The following is a 19,595-nucleotide window of genomic DNA, read 5'->3' as shown; positions in this document are numbered from 1 at the left end:
TCGCTAAGGATATCTTCAACTACAATTTTTCATGTTACTTCTCATTAATAGAACGTCAGAGGTGACAAACAACAAAGACAACACAGCCACGCAGAGGGGAAGACAAAAGCAATACCCTGGGAGATGCTTGTTTGAAACTGACAGAACTCATATTTACAGTTTCTCATGATAACAGATGTACAGCAAGACAACAGCATTCAGAAACTGCAGTTATATACTGTACCACAAAGCTAGTCGTGTGTAGTCTGCACACTAGCATTAAGCTTTCATACTTACACTAAAATCAGCAGTTGCATATATGAATCATTTATATTCTAGTGGCATCCAGAGGCCCAAATAAATCAATATCAGGGACCTATCATGCTTGGCACTATCTGCACAGATGAAGAGAGTCCCTGCCCCAATTATGCTGCCTACAATTCTAGTACCAAAATTTTTCCCCCTTCCCAGAACTTAAATTTGGTAATTTGCTCTGAAGAAATGAGAAACAATAAGGAGAACAACGTCCCTCTGATTCTAATTTTCCACTCTCTTATCCCCATGAATCTTCAGCAGACAAAAATGTAATTAACAAGCTGTGTCCTCACTAGGACCTGTAGATGTATCAACTGCTCCACATGCTTTCATATGGATAGTGATTTATCCTTTGGATAGCAAAACCAAAGCAACACCCCCACAATGGTTTAATTCAAACTAGTCTCTCACACAAATGATGCACCATGAAAGCAAGACAGAAAATACCCAGCTATAATTTCCATCTCCTCACTGAAGGGAGGAATATTGCTCTCACTGATTAACTCCATCTGGTTCAGCCGCTAGTCCAAGATTCCTATCAGATATTTATTGCTTTCGTGTCTAACCATTCGAGAAGTACTGTTGAAGGTGATCAAGGAGTGACTGGAAATGGCTTCCCCTTATAACAGCTTCTAAACAAGTCTCATGCCCCTTCCTTGGTGTATGAAATATTTCAGATGATGAAGCTGGTCACCCTACCTGGAACTCTAGCAGGAAAAGAATCTGGAGACCCTGCTCCAGCTCCACCTTCCTCATCATCTTCCTCAAATTCCAAGTTCTCCTCTTCTCCAGGTGCTAAAATCTTCCTGTAAGACAAACACACAAAACCTAGTGACTTGTCTTAAAATAAAGTTTATCAATGGAAAAAAAGTCACCATCCCCAGGTTTAGTGCAGAACAAACACATTGTCCCAAAACACACTTAGTACTTTTGATCATCTGAATGCTATACGCACTAACCAAATTGAGCCTGCAAAGCTAGCAATCAAATTAGACAGACAGACAGAGATTATGTGCCAAATTTCAGTGGACTCTAAATTTGGATACCAAGGGCCTGATTTTTCCACTAATTTCAAGTGACATTGAATGTTTAGCAAATCTGAGGCACGAAAAAAGGCTATGGGCATCTACAGTTTAGGTACCCCAAAATTAGAGGCTGCTTTTAAAAAAATTGTCTTACCAAGGCAACATGGCAAGTATGTGATCCAAGGAGTTCATGCCGCCCACTTTTTTGCTCTAACTACTAGACCATGCTGCCTTTCATACCAATTCAGTTTTTACATGTACAAATCCACAATTTTCCTTACCTCAGTGGGACAGGCTGAACATCAAAGGGGAATTCTTTATTATAGGTGAGGATATTCTTTAAGACTATAAAGAAAAAAAAGCAGACTTTATTTGCTAAGAAAACCAAGTTTACCCCCCCCCTCCAAAAAAAACACCCTGCACAACTTAATAGTGCTGTGTCCATTATCATGGTGCACTCGTGACAGATACATCAAAATGCACCAAAGAGCCAGTGACAGTACAACTAGAATTACATCATCACAATAATGGTCACTTCCACGTAATAGCTTAGCTCAAAATGATACAGCTACCCAGAAAGGAGAGGGTTTAGCCACATTTACATTGTCAGCAAAGCCATGTTCATAACAAAAGGAGTATGAAGAGAAACAATGGGCCTAAGTGTAGTGGGAGCAATCCAGGGACAATAACTTTGGTACTGGCAATACTTGGCAGGAGTTCTCAAAAGGAATGTTAGCATTACGGGCATCAGCTCCAATCAGACTGACAATTCCCCAGAACTGACATTCCTTAACAAACACCTAGGGTACATTTACAGCAAATACAGATTAAGTACATCTAGAACAGGTACTATATTAAAGTCTTACTATGCTGCTGTTGAAGTGTAATATGGTTGAGACTTGCTAACCCACGTAGGCATACGAGGCAGGCTAACATGAAGAGCCAGGAAAATTCAAAGCAGAACAAAGATTAATATGAGATCCTTAGGAAACCAGTGGATACTGAAGGCTGTAGCTGCTCCCAGGAAAGTAGCAGCAAATTTGCAGCTCTGCGCTTAGTACAGGAAACTTACCCATTTCAATTATGGGGGTCTTATTCTCTCTCTCTCATGCATTTTTTTTAAAATCAGTGGATTCAAAAACTGAAAGTGGGATTTTCAGAAGCACCTCAACTGGGAACCTACCTCCCTTCATCACCCACCCTCCGATATTATCAACAGAAAACCCAGATGAAACTCTCCAATTTAAATCTGTCAGTTTGTATGGCGGGGGTCCAGTTCAAGATCCAGCCAAGTCAGTTTCAAAGGCACAAATGGCAGTTAGGTGCCTAACAGCTAATGACTCCCCATGGGTCTTGGGTGCCTAACTGCTCTTTGTGCTTCTGAAATTCTCCCCCTAAATCTACATTCCAGCCAAAAAACTATGTTAAGGTTGTAAAGTCAAGCACTCAAAAATTAGGAGGTGCCAGAGTTACGGTTGCATATGCAACCTTAGTTTGGCCTACTTGACTGTATAGGTCACAGAGTAACCGGCCCCGGTAACTGAAGTCAGTCCACCTCCCGTGTGTCAGAGCATTTGGTCACTTAAGAGGGTGGGGCAGCACCTGGGACTACAGAGGGAATTCCAGTGAGGGAGGACTGGCTGTGAGAACAGAACTGGCTGAGAGTTACAAAGCAGGAGCAGCAGGGCTGCCAGTGTCCCCTGAGAGAGAAGGCCGTGAGACCAGAGATGTGAAGGATGAGCTGAGGAATTGTTTTCTGGTAGACTGGTTAAGTATGAAAAGACTCGGACTGTGGGAGTGGCAGTGAATCCTTCGGAAGCTGGGGAGAAGCCTGGCCTTGTGACCGTATGCATTATGATACGGTCTTTACTTACATGGCCACATACTATTTCCTTCCACAGCACCCCTGCCTCATTCTGTGCACAGAATGGATGGTGCTCATGGAAAGGGTAGCTAGTCAATACTTTTTATCCCTATCTGTCACTGTGCACACCATCCAAACCCTACAGTAAATAAAGACCTATTAATTACTCATGGGGTTTTCTATGATTTGTCACATCTTTGTTCTTCATAAATATCAATGATTTAATCTTCACAACACCCCTGTGAGGTGGTATTTATTATACCAATTTTACACTTGGGCAACTGAAGCACAGAACTTAAAACCAATTTGAGAAGCCTAGGGCTTGATTTTTAAGAGCATTTGGCATTTTAACACACTTTATATGTCCAGAGCACAGCTCCCATTGACCTCATTTGCAGCTGACACTACTCAGCATGTCTGCAAATCAGACCCCAGGTATCTCAAGATAGATACCCAGAAAACCCCTTACTACATCCCCAGTTCCCTTCCTCCACACCCACTCCCCAGCTGCAGCCCCTGCTGAGTTCCTGTGCCCATCGTCCACCACATATCATTTGATCAGGGTCAGGCAGCTTCCTCCTCCATGCTGCCTGGGTACTGGTAGGAGGGAGCACAGGCAGGATGCTCCTGCTCTCAGCTCTTTTGCCTGATACCACATCAGCCTATGGCTGTGGGGAGAAAAATGCCAGGAATGTGCTGCTTGGTCCTTCTGAGTGGATGGCACATGTGGCGATATGACAGATATGAATGGTGAGAGGATGGAGAAGGCCCAGAGTACAGACCAAATCTTCAGAGAACTTAGCTGCCAAATTCCAATAAGTCTAATGAGCATGTGCTAACTCCAAGATTTCAGAAGCTCATAACTTGCCCAGATTTGGATAAATTTTCATGGGAACCACAGAGGGCACATCTCTGACACTAGGGTAACATCCCTTCACCAACCAAAGAATGGAAGTAACAGAGTTTCCCAACTAAACAGCTGTAAGAATTTTACTCTGACATAACATTTTTCTCAAACCTACACTATTCTACATAATCGCAGTAGAAGAACCTATTCACCACAGTATCTGAATGCCTTCAGCAACATAATTAACATCTGTTGTGTGCGTTGTTCATGCATTCTCTCATCCTCCCCCCAGGAAGAGAAGTGTGGCTGCAGGGGAGCGTTTTGATTTGGGGAATTTTTTTTAAATGCACATATTGCTATGGATTTACTAGAGAAGACTAGATCAAAGTGCACCTTTCACCTTAGAGTGGAAGGTGGTGAGGTGTGTCATGGTCCTTAGCTCCTGGAGTTCACGCCACAGTCTCCATCCCCCAGGAAAGCTCCATCTCCTGGAAGTGAGCTTAATTCTTATGGTAGGAAGTTCCACTGTACCAAAGATAAGAGCTGATGACCAGAGTCTGTGTATGTATCCTGGATCTTTAGGTGATATTTTAGATACCCTGGGCCCAGGCCACTAAGGCCTTGAAGATAAGGACTGAAACCTTGAACCTGATTTGACATTCTCTGGCATTCACTGATGCAGCCACTGCCACTTCTAAAATGTCAGATTGCCTACAGGAAATTAACTCTTGGCTGAAGAGCAGCTGGCTCAAGCTGGATTATTGTAAATCATTTTATCTGAAGCTGAATGTGAAACTGACTCACAGCATCCATCTGGTACAGAATGCAGCTGCCCCCATTCTCCATGACTCAGGCTTCCGTAAGCACATCATGCTTGGGCTAAGCTCCCTGCCCTGGCTCCCAGTTGGCATCCAATGCCAGTTTAGGGCCTTGGTCCTAATTTTCAAGGCAATGAATGGATCAAGCCCCAGCTACATCAATGACCGAACTTTGATCTGTGAACCTCCATGACAGCTGCGCTCCTCCAGGACCATTCAGATCACTAAGACCAGGATGAATCATGAGAGTTCAGAGAAGCATTCTCTATGAAGGGGACCCAGCTCTGGGACAACCTTCCAGAGGAGACCCAGTGAATCCCAAGTCTGACCCTCTTTAGAAAGTGGTGCAAAGCTTTCTTCTTTGAGAAAGCCTTTCCACCATATGCAGTGCTTAATTTGTGGCAGGGCTTGCTAGGGCTGGGCCCTAGCACCTCTGGACTTGGCAGTTCATAGCCCCAGCACCTCTAGCGCTGCATCAGTTATGAATGTAAAAAAATTGCTTGAGCCCCGGCACATCTTTCATTACAAATTAAGCACTGACCATATGTGATACTCACGTTGAATACCCCTTTTATTTTCAAACCCCTACCAGGGCCGGCTCTGGCTTTTTGGCCGCCCCAAGCAAAAAAAAAAAAAAAAAAAAAAAAAAAACCACAACCCGGAGCGGCCAGAACAGCAAAGCAAAAAAAAAACCAAAAAACTGCAGCGCAGCCGGAGTGCAGGTGCAGGGGGACCGTCTGGGGGGGGGGGGGGGGAGAGGGGGAGGGAGTGGGAGCAGGCGGGAGAGAGAGAGAGAAGGGGGCGGCCAGGGCTACAGCAGGGGCACTGCCACGCGGCCCCTCCCGCTGCGCTGCCTCCAGGGCTCCGCTCTGGTCGGCGGGGAGGGAAGGAAGAGGACTGCCCTGCAGGGCGCTCTGGTTCTCCGCGCCGCCACCCCCTACAGGGCGGCCGGAACAAGAAGAACCAAAAAAAAAAAAAAAAAAAAAAAAGCGGCCGTGCCGCCCTAGGATTGGGCGGAATGCCGCCTCCAACAATCTGCCGCCCCAAGCACAAGCTTGCTCAGCTGGTGCCTGGAGCCAGCCCTGACCCCTACAAACTTCCCAACTGCCTCTTTGCCCCCACCAAAAAGTTCTACCCCAGTGACTCCATGATGTCCACTAGATACTTTATTCTTTCTATTGATTTTACGTGGGAGGGTCTCAGATACTATGGTAATGAGTGGCAGTACAAATCCGTAAGATAGAACAAGTTTGATGTGTTCCCAGTAGCCAATGTTGCTGAGAACCTTAACTGTGTTAGCTGAAATTTCCTTTAAAAAAAAAAAAAAAAATTCAACCTGTGGCAGACACATAGCATGGAGAATTTCAGCCCTAATGGTTTAAGTCTGACAAAATTATAAAGCAACAGAAAAAGTCTAATGATGGAAAACCATTAGGCTTCCTTAACTATAGACATTACTACCTGCATCACCTATAATTATCCATTAACTTTTGTTGGCTAGGATCATCATCAAAGCAGTGTGTGGAAAATTCCCCTATCACCCAGAATGCATCTAAATTAGCAATGGATGTGTTATCCTTCCTTTTCAAAGACAAAAGCCTGATGATGGCTGTTTAGCATAGAGGAGTCAGGCTCCCAGTCCATTGCAAGTACATCTTTTAGTTATTAACTCTGCCATATGACACCTGAAAGCATCTGAGGGTATATCCTCTCAAATGTATGTATGTTACAGAGCACAGCATATAAAAATCTTTCCCTTACAATTTTTGCTACAGAAAAAAACCTCACTAATCTAATATGACTTGTAATATAGAAAGTGAGACATTCTCCACTTCCCAGCTTAGATTTACATAACAGAGGACTGTAGGGAGGGCTTGTATTACAAAGACTTAATTATTTTTACCAAATGTACTACAGAACACTTTATTAGTAAGTATTTTATAAAGTATCCAATGAGTGTTACTGTAAGTGACCAAAAGTACCTTCTATGACACATTAGCCTCTCTTTTTGAAGTCTGCTCACTCATTCACCAATTTGAAAATTCAACCAACCATTTACAACCAGTTTCCCAGTCACTGATGTAAGTGAGTGAGGTTCTTCTGTAATGATTCATATTTGCCTGGAATTCTTTTAAAAAGGGATATTCTACAATCGCTGAGGACTTGCCCATTTGAAAATTAGGGCTAGTATTGTTCCAGCCTTTTTTAGGAGGTCTGGTACTGAACTATTAAAAACCCCCAAACATTTTGCTTTCAATACTAACAGCATAGAGCGCTTTAAAAACATTGTACACCTAAGCTTAGGCCCAGAACTAAGTTTTGTAGTATAAAATTTTTGCAAAACCTGATAATTGTTTAATACTCTTAAATGTTCAATGGAAAGAATAATTTGGATTTTGTATATTTAATCTGAGACTCTCATCACTTTACAGATATTATCTACCTAGGTGAGGATAACCCCCTCATCATCACAGTAGCTGAGTACCTCAAACACTAATGAATTCATCTTAACTCACTCATCTTTGTGAGTAAAGTGGGTATCACCATTTTTCAGATAAGGAACTGAGGCACAGTGAGATTAAGAGATTTGCCCACAGTCCCACAGGGAATCTATGGCAGGCTGAGAAGTGTACCTAGATCTCTGGAGCCTCACTCCAGTGCCTTAATCCCTGAAAGGTCAATAAGGGAGATATAGCTATTGCTTCTTGGGAGGAAAGCAGTTTTTAATAGCACACAAACAGTACAAACAGTTTGGGTGAGGAACAGAAGAGGTTTTTATGAATTTCAAAATTCCCCTACAGTGCTGGAAAACATAGCTAAGCAGTAATGTGTATGAGACACTGAAAGTGAAACCATCCAAACTTAGTGAATTGCAAGAGGGAACACAGCCTAAAGACAGAAAGAAACTAGATGAGACTTTTATATTAACCCAGTATCCAAAAAAAAAAAAAAAAAAAATGTTTACACTTAATTTTTCATGTATAAGCAGCATTAGATTCTTCTCTGTTCTCAGAGAGAAACAGACTTGTTACTATGAATACACAACACTCCGAAAGAATTATTTAGTAATTCACCTCTACTGCCACTGGAGGACAGACAACAGTTATCAGTTGTAAATAGAAAAAATTATAGCTCTGACGATCACAATTTCAGATATTGTAAAGTACTATGCTATATGAGTAAAATGTAAGTAAAATAACTGAATTAAAGTTAGAAACAGCATATGGCTTCACAGGCAAAATATGTAATTTAATATCTTAAACATGTTTCTCATGACAGAGCCTTTTTAACAAGATACCACAATATTGTCTATCTTTAAATTAAATTACTAAGTGACTTCTGTTCTACATTTCAGGTGAGATTCTTACCTAACGTTGCTCCATTGATTTGAACTATACTGATTTACATCAGCTGTGTCACACACCCGCTAATGGTGGGATTTTTGAAAGCATCCAAGGAAGTTAGGAACACATAGCCCATTGAAAGTCAATGGATTTATTTTCCTAACAGGTACACCTCTACCCCGATATAACGCTGTCCTCGGGAGCCAAAAAATCTTACCACGTTATAGGTGAAACCGCATTATATTGAACTTGCTTTGATCCGCCAGAGTGCGCAGCCCTGCCCCCCCGGAGCGCGGCTTTACCGCGTTATATCCGAATTCATGTTATATCGGGTCGCGTTATATTGGGGTAGAGGTGTAATTTTGAAAATTCCACTATAAATCTTTTACACAGCATTCTTTTGGACCACTGTAGAATGCTGAGGAGGGGATTTTCAGAGACATTCAGCATTGGTCTAACTACTTGCCAATGCTGAATGCGTTTGAAAACCTCACTATTGGTCCATGCTTACAATTAAATGTGCAGATCGCATCATAGCAAATAGATTAACGTACAGATGGCAACAACTTTGTTTAATGCTATGCAAGCTTAACAGAAATCCATCAAAACACATAGTGCCTTCTAGAGTCAAATGCACAGCGCTATCTGAGGACCTGATATGTCTGGAGGAATCAGCTTTGCTCATTCATTGCTGTAGGTAAAATGTGAGCAGTACGTACCCCTCCCCTCCCCTGAAGCTCCTCATGTATTCTTCCCAAAATACATTCCGTGCTTCCCTCCCCCCCCAGGACCCATCCTTCACTTTGAGAACTTCTGATTTATAGAATATGCTGAGCAGAAAGCTAAACAAAATATTAATACACTAACTTCACAAATGATCACACTGACAACGAAAGACTTGAAGGGAGAATACTTTTCCTTTACGGCCAGAGGGGGAAGTCTGAGAGGCCAGGATACCCTGTTCCAGGAATTCTGAAGCAGAGGAGGGCCTAGGAAATGGCAGAGGAAGGTGACAGAAGAGAGGATGTGGTCCTGGGGTGATAATGTCTGGGAAAACCCAGGCTATTGTTCTTTACAGGCTCAGGATGGAGAGCCTTGCAGCATAGGGTCAGACAAAGCTCCCCTCTCTCAGCCACCCAGGATAAATTCTGCAAAAGAGGTCAACATATAACCTGCCTCTTTCCTTACACAGGGACACTCTCAGGGAAGGACTGTCTGCCTGCTGACTCTTCCCACCCACGGGAGAAGGGACAGAGGTGGTGTGACCTGGCCTCCAAGTGGCAGAGCAAGGCTGGAAGACTGAACCCAACAGAGATGCCTGGGAGGAAAGGACTTTTGCTATGAAGGTTTGTGTTCAGTTTGTTTTTTTGAAAGGCCGCCTGGGTGGAACCAGCTGAAGGCAATTTAAAGGGGCCAGCTCAGAGAAGCTGCCTGAAGGACTACAGCCTGCTACAGACTCAAACACTGAAAGTACAATGGAGGTTATAATCAGTAGTTGATGAAACATTTATTATTTTTGTAAATAACTGGGAGAAATATATATTTCAGACCACAGTCTAATCCCAAATCTACTGTTGTGGATGCCAGGATGCCAGACAGGGGAGGTGGAGTAGCAGAGATCAAAATATGGCCTTCCATTTCTAAGAATGGCATTTAGGCCCCAATTCAGGAAAGCTCTTTAAAGCATAACTTTAAGCACATGCTTAAGTACTTAAGTATTCCTCAGTAAGGATGCTTTTCTCAATTAAGGTCTTAATAACCTATCTCCACCGAAGCACAGGGACTTCAAATGCATTGTGACTGCTGCAAATTGTGCGCACAGAGATGGAGGCAGGATGGCCCAGTGGTTAGGGCTTTTGGCCAGGACTTGAGACCTGGGTTCAATTCCCTGCTCTGCCACAGACTTCATACATGGCCTTGGGCAAGTCACTTAGACTTAGACACCTATGTCACTTTTCAAATGAGACTTTGGCACCTTAACGCTGAGCAGGGCAACACCCAAATATCTTTCCCTGTCTCACAGTGGTGTTGCAAGGACAAACACATTAAAGATTCTGAGGTGCTCACACACTACAGGAATGGGGGTCATATGATAGAGAGAAATTGCTGTTTCTCCTCAGCAGGAGAGCATGCTTTTATACCCTTCTTGGTCTCAAGGAAACACCCTGAAATATCCAGACTCCATATTTTCATCAGCGAAAGTATGAAATGGTTCTTTGGCTGGCCAAAGCAATAATTCAAGTGATGCACAGTCTGACATCTGAGCAGAACGTCAGACAACCATGTGACAATGTATCACCTCGGCTTAGTCTCATGCCAATGACATCACATGATAATAATGAAATATCAGATCGGTCCAGTAGGAGATATGACTGACAGGCATGTTAGAGTAAGTGGCCTGGTCTTGCTAGTTTTCGCTCTTTTGGGGAAAAGGAAAAATGTATTTGTTTATGAAGGAAGTGTTAGAAGCTGACAATCTTGTAGACATTCATGGTACTTTGCATGGCTGCAGATCCTGTGACTTCAAAGACATATATGGTGTTAAGTCAATAGCTAATATTACCAGAGGGAGAATGGAGCACACAAATTTGGCTTATTTCTGAAATGGAAAAATGACTTCTGAATTGAGAGATATCAACATTTGATCCAGGTAATTACTGAATTAGACTAAGGACATAAGGGTTTGAGATTTACCTGACATCATAAGAACACAGGCATGGCCATACTGGGTCAGACCAATGGTCCATCTAGCACAGTATCCTGTCTTCCGACTTTGGCCCGTGCCAGATGCTTCAGAGGGAAAGGACAGAACAGGGCAATTTATCGAGTGGATACATCCTACCATTCAGTCCAAGCCTGATGGTCAAGAGATTTAAGGACACTAGAGCATGTGGTTACATCCCATTTTGGCTAACAACCACTGATGGACCTATCCTCCATTAACTTATCTAATTCTTTTTGGAACTCATTTATACTTTTGGCCTTCACACTGCCACATGGCAATGATTTCCATGAGCGGTCTGTTCACTGTGTGAAGAAATACTTCCTTATGTTTGTTTTAAATCTGCTGACTTAATTTCATTGGGTGACCTCTGGTTCTTGTGTTATGTGACAAGCTAAATAAAACTTCCTTATTCACCTTCTCCACACTATTCATGATTTTATAGACCTCTACATATCCCTGCTTGGTCATCTAAGTTGAACAGTCTCAGTCTTTTTAATCTCTCCTCATACGGAAGCTTTTCCATACCCCTTCTCTGTACTTTTTCCAATTTTTACATATCTTTTTTGAGATGGGGCAACCAGAACTGCATGCAGTATTCAAGGGGTAGGTGTACAATGGATTTATATGGCGGCATTATGACATTTTCTGTCGTATTATCTACCCCTTTCCTAATGTTTCCTAAAATTCTGTTAGCTTTTTTGACTGTCATTGCACATTGAGTGGATGTTTTCAGAGAACTATCCACAATGATTCCACGATCTCTTTCTTGAGTGGTAACAGCTAATTTAGACCCCATCATTTGGTATGTATATATTGTTGGAATTATGTTTTTCAACCTGCATTACTTTGCATTTATCAACATTGCATCTTCCATTTTGTTGACCAATCGCCCATTTTTTGAGATCTCTCTGTAAATCTTCACATTCGGCTTCGGACTTAACTGTCTTGAGTAATTTTGTATCATCTGCAAACTTAGTCTCCTCACTGTTTATCCCTTTTTTTCAGAATATTTACGAACACATTGAACACCACTGGTACCAGTACAGATCTTTGAGGGATCCCACTATTTACCTCTCTTCCTTCTGAAAACTGACCATTTATTCCTACTCTTTGTTTCCTATATTTTAACCAATTACTGATCCATGAGAGGACCTTCCCTCTTACTCTATGATGGCCCACTTTGCTTAAGAGCCTTTGGTGAGGGACCTTCTCAAAGGCTTTCTGAAAGTCCAAGTACACTATATCAACAAGATCATGCTTGTGCATGTTTGACGACCCCCTCAAAGAATTCTACTAGATTAGTGAGACATGTTTTCCCTTTACAAAAGTTGTGTTGACTCTTCCCCAACATAGTGTTCATTTAGGTGTCTGATAATTCTGTTTATTACCAGGTAAACTGTAACTATAGTAAAGAAGTTAGATTTCCTGACCTGTACTTACCAGGATCACCTCTGGAGCATTAGCTAACCACCAGTCAACTAGTACAGAGGCTGATTTAATCAATAGTTCTGCAATTTCATATCTGAGGTCCTTCAGAATCCTTGGTTGAATATCAAAGTCCTGGTGTCTTATTACTGTTAAATTGATAAATTAATTCTAAAACCTCCTCAACTGACACTTCAATCTAGGACAGTTCCTCAGATTTGCCACCTAAAAAGAACGTCTCAGGTGTGGGAATCTCCCTCACATCCTCTACAGAGAAGACCAATCTAAAGAATTCATTTAGCTTCTTTACAACAGACTTGTTTTCCTTCAGTGCTCCTTTAGCACCTCGATCGTCCAGTGGCCCCACTGATTGTTTGGCAGGCTTCCTGCTTCTGATGTGCTTAAAAAAAAGTTTGCTGTTAGAATTTGAAGAGCAACTAGGCTTGCCTAACTATACTTTTACACTTGACTTGCCAGAGTTTATCTTCCTTCTATTTTCCTCAGCAGGATTTGACAACATTACAACAATACCATCAGTGTGTTGGGTAATAGTTAATTTGGTATCAGGATATATTCTGAATCATTTGCTGAGGCCTGGTGTACTTGGCACAGTACAGAGAAAGACGTGTTTCCTACCCCACTGAACTTACAGTTCAAATACAATAATGTTCAAAATGATACATACAGGTTGAAGAATCAACTAAGCAGTGTAGAATTTTTAAAATACATGTATTCTATACTGCAATGGTTTTCAGACTGCGGGTCGTGACCCAGTACTGGGCCGCAGAATGTAAGGAACTGGGTCGCAGCGGCGCTGGTCAGCACCACTGACCGGGCCATTAAAAGTCCCATCGGCGGTGCTGCCCAGCTAAGGCAGGCTAGTTCCTACCAGTTCTGACACCGTGCTGCGCCCCGGAAGTTGCCAGCAACAGGTCTGACTCCTAGGCCATGCCCTGCCCCCGCCCCGAGCACTGGCTCTGCACTCCCATTGGCAGGGAAGCCAATGGGAGCTGAGTAGGGCAGTGCCTGCAGACAAGAGCCAGACCAGCTGCTGGCCACTTCCAGGATGCAGCGTGGTCTGCGGTGCTAGGACAGGTAGGAAGCCTGCCTTAGTACCCCTACTGCGCCGCTGACACGGAGCCGCCCGAGGTAAGCCTGTGCCCCAATCCCCTGCCCAGCTCCGAGCCCCCCCAAAACCCAGAGCCCCCTCCTGCACCCCAAATCCCTCATCCCAGAGCCTGCACCCCCAGCCCAGAGCCCTGACCCCCTCCCGCACCCCTGCCCCAGCCCAGAGCCCCCTCCCGCACCCCAAATCCCTTATCTCCAGCTCCGTTGGGTCGCGGGCATCAACAATTTTCTTCAACTGTGTCGCCAGAAAAAAAAGTTTGAAAACCACTGCTATACTGGATGGATTCTGCTGTGCTATAATACTATTATTGACCCTAAAGAGCACTGTCCATTCAAGGGAAGACAAATTCCTAGACTACTGAAGTGTAAGGACATCCATATTTAAATCTTCCAGCACTACACTAAAGCCTGGTTATTAAAGAATGTATGTGGTAGCAAACATTTGGAGGAATAATCTTAACAGCATTGCTGTCTACCCACATTTAGGCCAGTCAGCATTACTGCGACTATCAGACTTTCCACTGTAATTATAAAAATCACCCACTTAAAATGTCAGATACTACTTACTTGGTTCTAGCTTCTTCAGATCCTCCAGCTTAAATTCCTCCTGCGACTGTGTGGACTAGGAGGTCACAAAGGAAGATAGTATTAGGTTTCATTATGCACCGTCTGTTGCTATTGCTATTTCAAAATGGGCATGCAGCGTTGTTCTAGCTTTTGTCCATCTGTTCTGAGCTGTTTTCTCTATGGGGTCTCTATGCGAGAGGGTTTTTAGTACAAACCTTTCATTAATTTTGTCCCTATTATTTCAATGTCATTTTAATGATCCTGAAGAGAACAAGTTTATTCCATATTGTGAACCTGGAAATGAGAAAATTTCAAAACAGCCTAATTATACTCATTTATACTTTCAGACATGAGTGCTAAGACGACAAGGGAGGTCTGTCTTAAACCCTCCAAACTCTAGGTGTTCTGAAGCAAGGATCAGGTCTAGGGTTAGGAACTGTGGCTCAGATGGGGTTTGGTCCTGCACAGTATGGAGTGCTCCTGCATGTACCTTCAATTCCACTTACAGTCGGGGAGTGGAAAATACTCAACACCTTGCAGGAGAGCGCCCACAGAATGCCAGGTCACCCACTGTTCTTAAACCTTCCATAAGGCCAAATGGGGCCCAAGTTTAAGGATCCACTTGTTGCTGTGCAAGTGTCAACAGCGACTGGGCATGTCACAGGAGAGAGGCTAGTGTAGTGGGGTTATATACCATGCCAGCAGAAGGGATGGGCTGACCAGGCTGATCAGCCACTTTGGTCCCAGACAGGATGCCACAATGTAACTGTAGTGTGTGTATGGCTTCCCAAAATGAGAAAATGGATGAAAAATCCCATGACCCTAACCTAAAACACTATAAAATCCCTGAGTTACTGACTAGAGAAGTGTGGCTTGCTTGGCATAAGCTGTAGCTCAGGAAAGGATGAGTCGGGAAACACCAGTGTTTGGAGGCTGGAGGACAGCATCACAAAACAACTAAAATTTGTATTTGTTTAAAGGGGCTTCAAATTTCATGTTGGTGTAGATTTTAATGATGAGGTTATAACCCTCTGAACTAAGGTTACAGAGCTAAAGCCAGCAGGGATTATCAGTTCTCTCGATAGACTAGTTATGTTCTGAGTTTGGCCACAGAGTGGGTTCAGGCACTTGTCATTCAGGTCTCACTCTACATTTAACCTGGTATGGGTCACAAATGAGTGGGTTGGCTGGTGATCACACGATTTGGGACAAGTGGCAGTTTCTGTTCAAAGGCCTGTGACTAGGTTAAAAAATAAAGATGAGCCAACCAAGACCCAAGTGCCTGAATACTGCTAACTACCCCAAACAGCTCAGTCCCTGCCCATGCTGCATTTGGCTCTGACTAGTGTTCGAAGATCTCCCTTTACCACCCATATAAGCAGTTACAAGGAAGACACATTGGAACTGTGGTAAATTGCAGAGTAACATGAAGCAGCTAATGTTGCAGATTATAAATAGCAGCCAACACCATTACAAAACCCATTCTAAGCTGAAAGCACACATCAGATCACGCAGCTTTGGGATGCTCCTTGCTATTTCCCTTCCCCTGTAAGGAAGTTGCACCCCGGGAGAATAGGCTGGTTGCAGTCTGTGCTGTGCTCCTCACTTAGCTCTTTGGCCAGCTGCAGTTCAGGGTCAGGCATGCAGCTTCTGAATTCACCCTCTGTCCTACTGGAATGGCTGCTGGGAGAAAGGACCTGCACTCGTTGAGCTTATCCACTAGATGGTCAGAGGGTGGGAGTGGTTTCTGATTCCACTTCACCCTCAGCTCCCTGCAGCTATGGAAAAATAAAATGTCAGCTCTGCTTCCACTTGGCTCTTCAGCCAATGGAGGATGAGGAAAATACTTAGGACTTTTCATCAACAGATCTCAAAGCACTTGAGTGGTGAGTATGTATTTCCCTCAGTTTACAGACTGGTAAACTGAGGAACAGAGAGGTTAAGGTAACACAGAAAATCAACGGAGAGCTGGGAACAAAACCCAGGGCTCCTGACTCCCAGACTTGTGCGGTCAAGTGTACCATGGAGCCTGCCTCCTCCTCAATTGGTGGGGATGCGCTCTCTTTTGGATATCAATACAGCTAGCCTTCACTGTTGATTAGGTAGATAAGAGACTTCCCAGATCTTCAGCCATCTTAAAAAGTATGTGGCATTAACACAGGCAGAAATTAAATCAAAACCTTGTAGTCTTAACACATATTGGACACTAGATTATGTTTAAAGTCACAAAAAGCAAACAGAGCTTATATTTTAAAATTTTAAAAGCAAGATTTTTCTGCTGTAATTTTGACAAAGGCCAGAGCTACTTTCCTGGCAAGACTGAGTTTGAGGAATTTCTTATAAACCAAATCATATTTAAAACACACAGTCCATAAACCATCATGAAGTACAGCCCCTACCTGTATTTTCTGTGACTGTAACTATTAATTATTGTTTCACAAGCAGCCAGGATAACAGAAGGGGATTTTAAATAACTTGCTCATTAGCTACTAAAAGGGGTGAAAAGGTATACAGAATAAAAGCCAAGGTCAAAATGCAGGAAGAAACATCTTAAATTGATTTCTACAAGACCTTATTTAGATGAATAATGGAAGAAATAAAACCTACACCGCAGCTCAGCGCCTAAATTCATTTTCTGTCACCCCGTCTCCCATTTTTAGAAGTCCCCCTCATCTCATTTTTAAAGTTAACTCTCTTCCCTTCGCCCCCCAACATTTGTATCTGCACAGCTTCCATTGGAGGAGGAGGAGGAGTGAGGACATGAATCTATGCAGAGTGAAAATTGCTGAAGTGCTTCCTTGAGGTCTAGCAGGGACAGCGTGAAAACAGCTAGGCTTGTGTAAAGTTCACTCCAGTGCTATTCTGCTCCTGTCTGTATAGCCTCTGTGCAAACCACCAGCACTGTCATTTTCTGTGGAAGGAATCTGAAGTGACAAGGAACAGGAAACAGGAAGCCTGCAGTTTCGTGCCCATTTAAACCCCATTGCACGCAAATGCCCTTAAGCATTCAGAGGCTTTCAGGCAACTACCTGGTGGTAGAAGTCCCAGCATTCAAAGAGATTGCTAACTTTGTCAGCCAGAAATCATGTCTACATCTGGAAAGACTTACACATTACCTGCTTCCCCACTTCATTCCATTGAAACTTAACAGAGAGAGGAATAGAAGCAAAGTCACTTCCCTGACTGCACAAATCAGATTTCCATATAGAATCGTCTTCCCATGTTTTTGGTGGACACTCATTAAAACTCAAAAGAAAAAGAGAGCAGAACAGGATATGGTAGGGGAATACATTAAGTCACTATACCTGCAAAGCTGCACTCCGCAATTCTAGGCATGTTGCAATTTTAGCTATGGTTTTCTGTAAGGAAGAGAAGGAAATTATTTCATTTGTTTGCCAATTAAAGCTGCCTACAACTACATTCAAGAAAAGAGCCGCCTTCTTTAAAAAAGCTTACAAACACTTTTTCACACACCCCAACATTTGATTGCACAGCAATATTAATATCAAACATTATTTTAATATTTGCATCTAGAAACAATATATACAAGTCAGAGATTGAAAGTGCAATGGACAATATTACATAACCATTGGCAATTGAACTCCTTCCACATAGCTCATCGGTACAAATGTGTCAGTGAATGAACTGCAGACCGGGGCACTGCCTCCCACACCATAAATTGCTTATAAACCTGATGATTACTCTGGGAGTGATGGGGGACATGCCTGAGAATAAGATCAATTACTTTGAGAATGTGAAATTACTTGTTCCCATTTGTAGATCCCCCCCTCTCGATTACAAAACTAAATGAGGACCCGATCCAGAGATGTATACTGATCACCCTTCAATGGAAGTTGTGGATGCTCAGAATCTCTCAGAAGCAGGTCCTATTGTACCTAAGCATAGGTTTGGCTGTGTTTTGCTCTGTGTGTTGTGGGGAAGAATAGAAGAGGACTCCCTTGAACAACAAAAACAACAACAACATACTGGTCAATATAATTGCAACAGCTAACATATTCTAGGAATAGCAGTCGATATGAATTCGAAGCAAGTCTTGTAAAACTTTTTAGGGTACTTAAACATTGTTAACAATTTCAAATGGGTTAACAATTTCACCCAAATAGGAGAGAACTCTTCAGTTAAAGCTCGTTAGCCATGTAAGATTGCCATTGATCAAGGGTAGGTTGTAATTTCTCCCTTCATATACAGAAGTGATGCGCGAGATGCTGTGGCGAGATTACCGCAGGTGGAATCCCTAAAAGACCTCAGTTCATCTAGTTGTGGAGGAGAGAGCCGGAGCCCTAGACAAGACACCATCAGCAAAGAGGAGTCTTTCAATATATTACAGCTCGCATAAAGGCCTTTCAAGTGGCCAGCTAGAGAAACTGACAACGGTAGAAGGCTTACAAGCAATGATGCAGATAATCTTCAGTGCCACCAGTATAAAAGCTTTCATGAAGAACGAAGCTTCCACTCAGGTAGGCACTAATAGTCAAGACTACCCATTAGAAGCATTTTGGTGCAAGGGCTACAGTTTTGAAAATCACAAGATTATTCAGCACCTAGAAGAGAATGTCTTGGTAATGATGGGGATAAACTAACTAGCAATAGGTTAACAAAAGACAAACAGAAAAGTGCAATATGGCCAATAGGACAAAAATGGTGACTATGATAAAACTATAGAGAAAAGCAAGTTAAATATAATGGGTGATAAAGCTTCTCAGGTGAAAGTCCAATAAATGCATCTGTTATTGCCTAGTTAAAAAAAAAAAATAGTTTGGGTTCCTGATATAGCAATTCTACTACCTAAAAACAGAAAAGAGGTAATGGGCTGATCTACTACTGAGTCCAACAGTATTTAGGTCAATTCCCAAGCCATGCATGTCAGCCAAAAGCCAATACCTACTACACAGTGATCCTGCCTTCTTGGTTTTAAACATTGCCTCATGAGATCATGCTAATCTAGGCATATCTTCCTTGTAATTTATACAGTAACTCCTCACTTAAAGTCATCCTGGTTAACGTTGTTTCGTTGCTGATCAATTAGGGAACATGCTCGTTTAAAGTTGCGCAATGCTCCCTTATAATGTTGTTTGGCAGCTGCCTGCTTTGTCCACTGCTTGCTGGAAGAGCAGCCCGTTGCAACTAGCTGGTGGGGGCTTGGAACCAGGGTGGACCAGCAGTTTGGGAACCTCTGGCCTAACATCTGTCACGTTTGTTCGTTGTCTTCTCTCCCTGGCAGAGAAGTGTGTGCAGGGGAGTGTTATGTTTTGGATTTTTTTGTTTATAACATATATACAAACACATTGCTACGTGATTACATTAGAGAAGGCAAAATCAAAGACGCGTGCCTTGCACTTCCACTGGAAGCTGGTGAGGTTTGTGATGGTCCTTAGTTCTTATGGGAGTTCATTCCAGTCTTGGGCTGGCCCCTGAGAAAGCTCTCTCTCTTTTGTGCTTGAATGACATCTGCCTCATGTAAGAGGGTAAACAGATTGGAAAACTATGCTTCTCTGCCCTCAACCAATACACATTAGAAATCATGTACCTCCTGCTCT

General features: G+C 42.8%; 1 protein-coding gene across 1 annotated transcript in view; it reads right to left on the bottom strand.

Moving 5' to 3' along the window:
- The window catches only part of AIDA (axin interactor, dorsalization associated), a 50,113-nt gene that overhangs the window by 10,463 nt on the left and 20,055 nt on the right, over positions 1 to 19,595 (bottom strand). The window contains exons 3-6 of the mRNA XM_065401681.1: positions 17,343 to 17,396; positions 14,038 to 14,092; positions 1,601 to 1,664; positions 994 to 1,100 (exon numbers count right to left, since the gene is read on the bottom strand). Of these exons, the coding sequence (XP_065257753.1) occupies positions 994 to 1,100; positions 1,601 to 1,664; positions 14,038 to 14,092; positions 17,343 to 17,396 (280 nt within the window). The remainder of the gene's footprint in view (positions 1 to 993; positions 1,101 to 1,600; positions 1,665 to 14,037; positions 14,093 to 17,342; positions 17,397 to 19,595) is intronic.

The sequence above is a fragment of the Emys orbicularis genome, chromosome 3 (assembly GCF_028017835.1).
Source record: "Emys orbicularis isolate rEmyOrb1 chromosome 3, rEmyOrb1.hap1, whole genome shotgun sequence".
NCBI lineage: Eukaryota > Metazoa > Chordata > Testudines > Emydidae > Emys > Emys orbicularis.
This window is presented reverse-complemented; position numbering and strand designations above follow the sequence as displayed.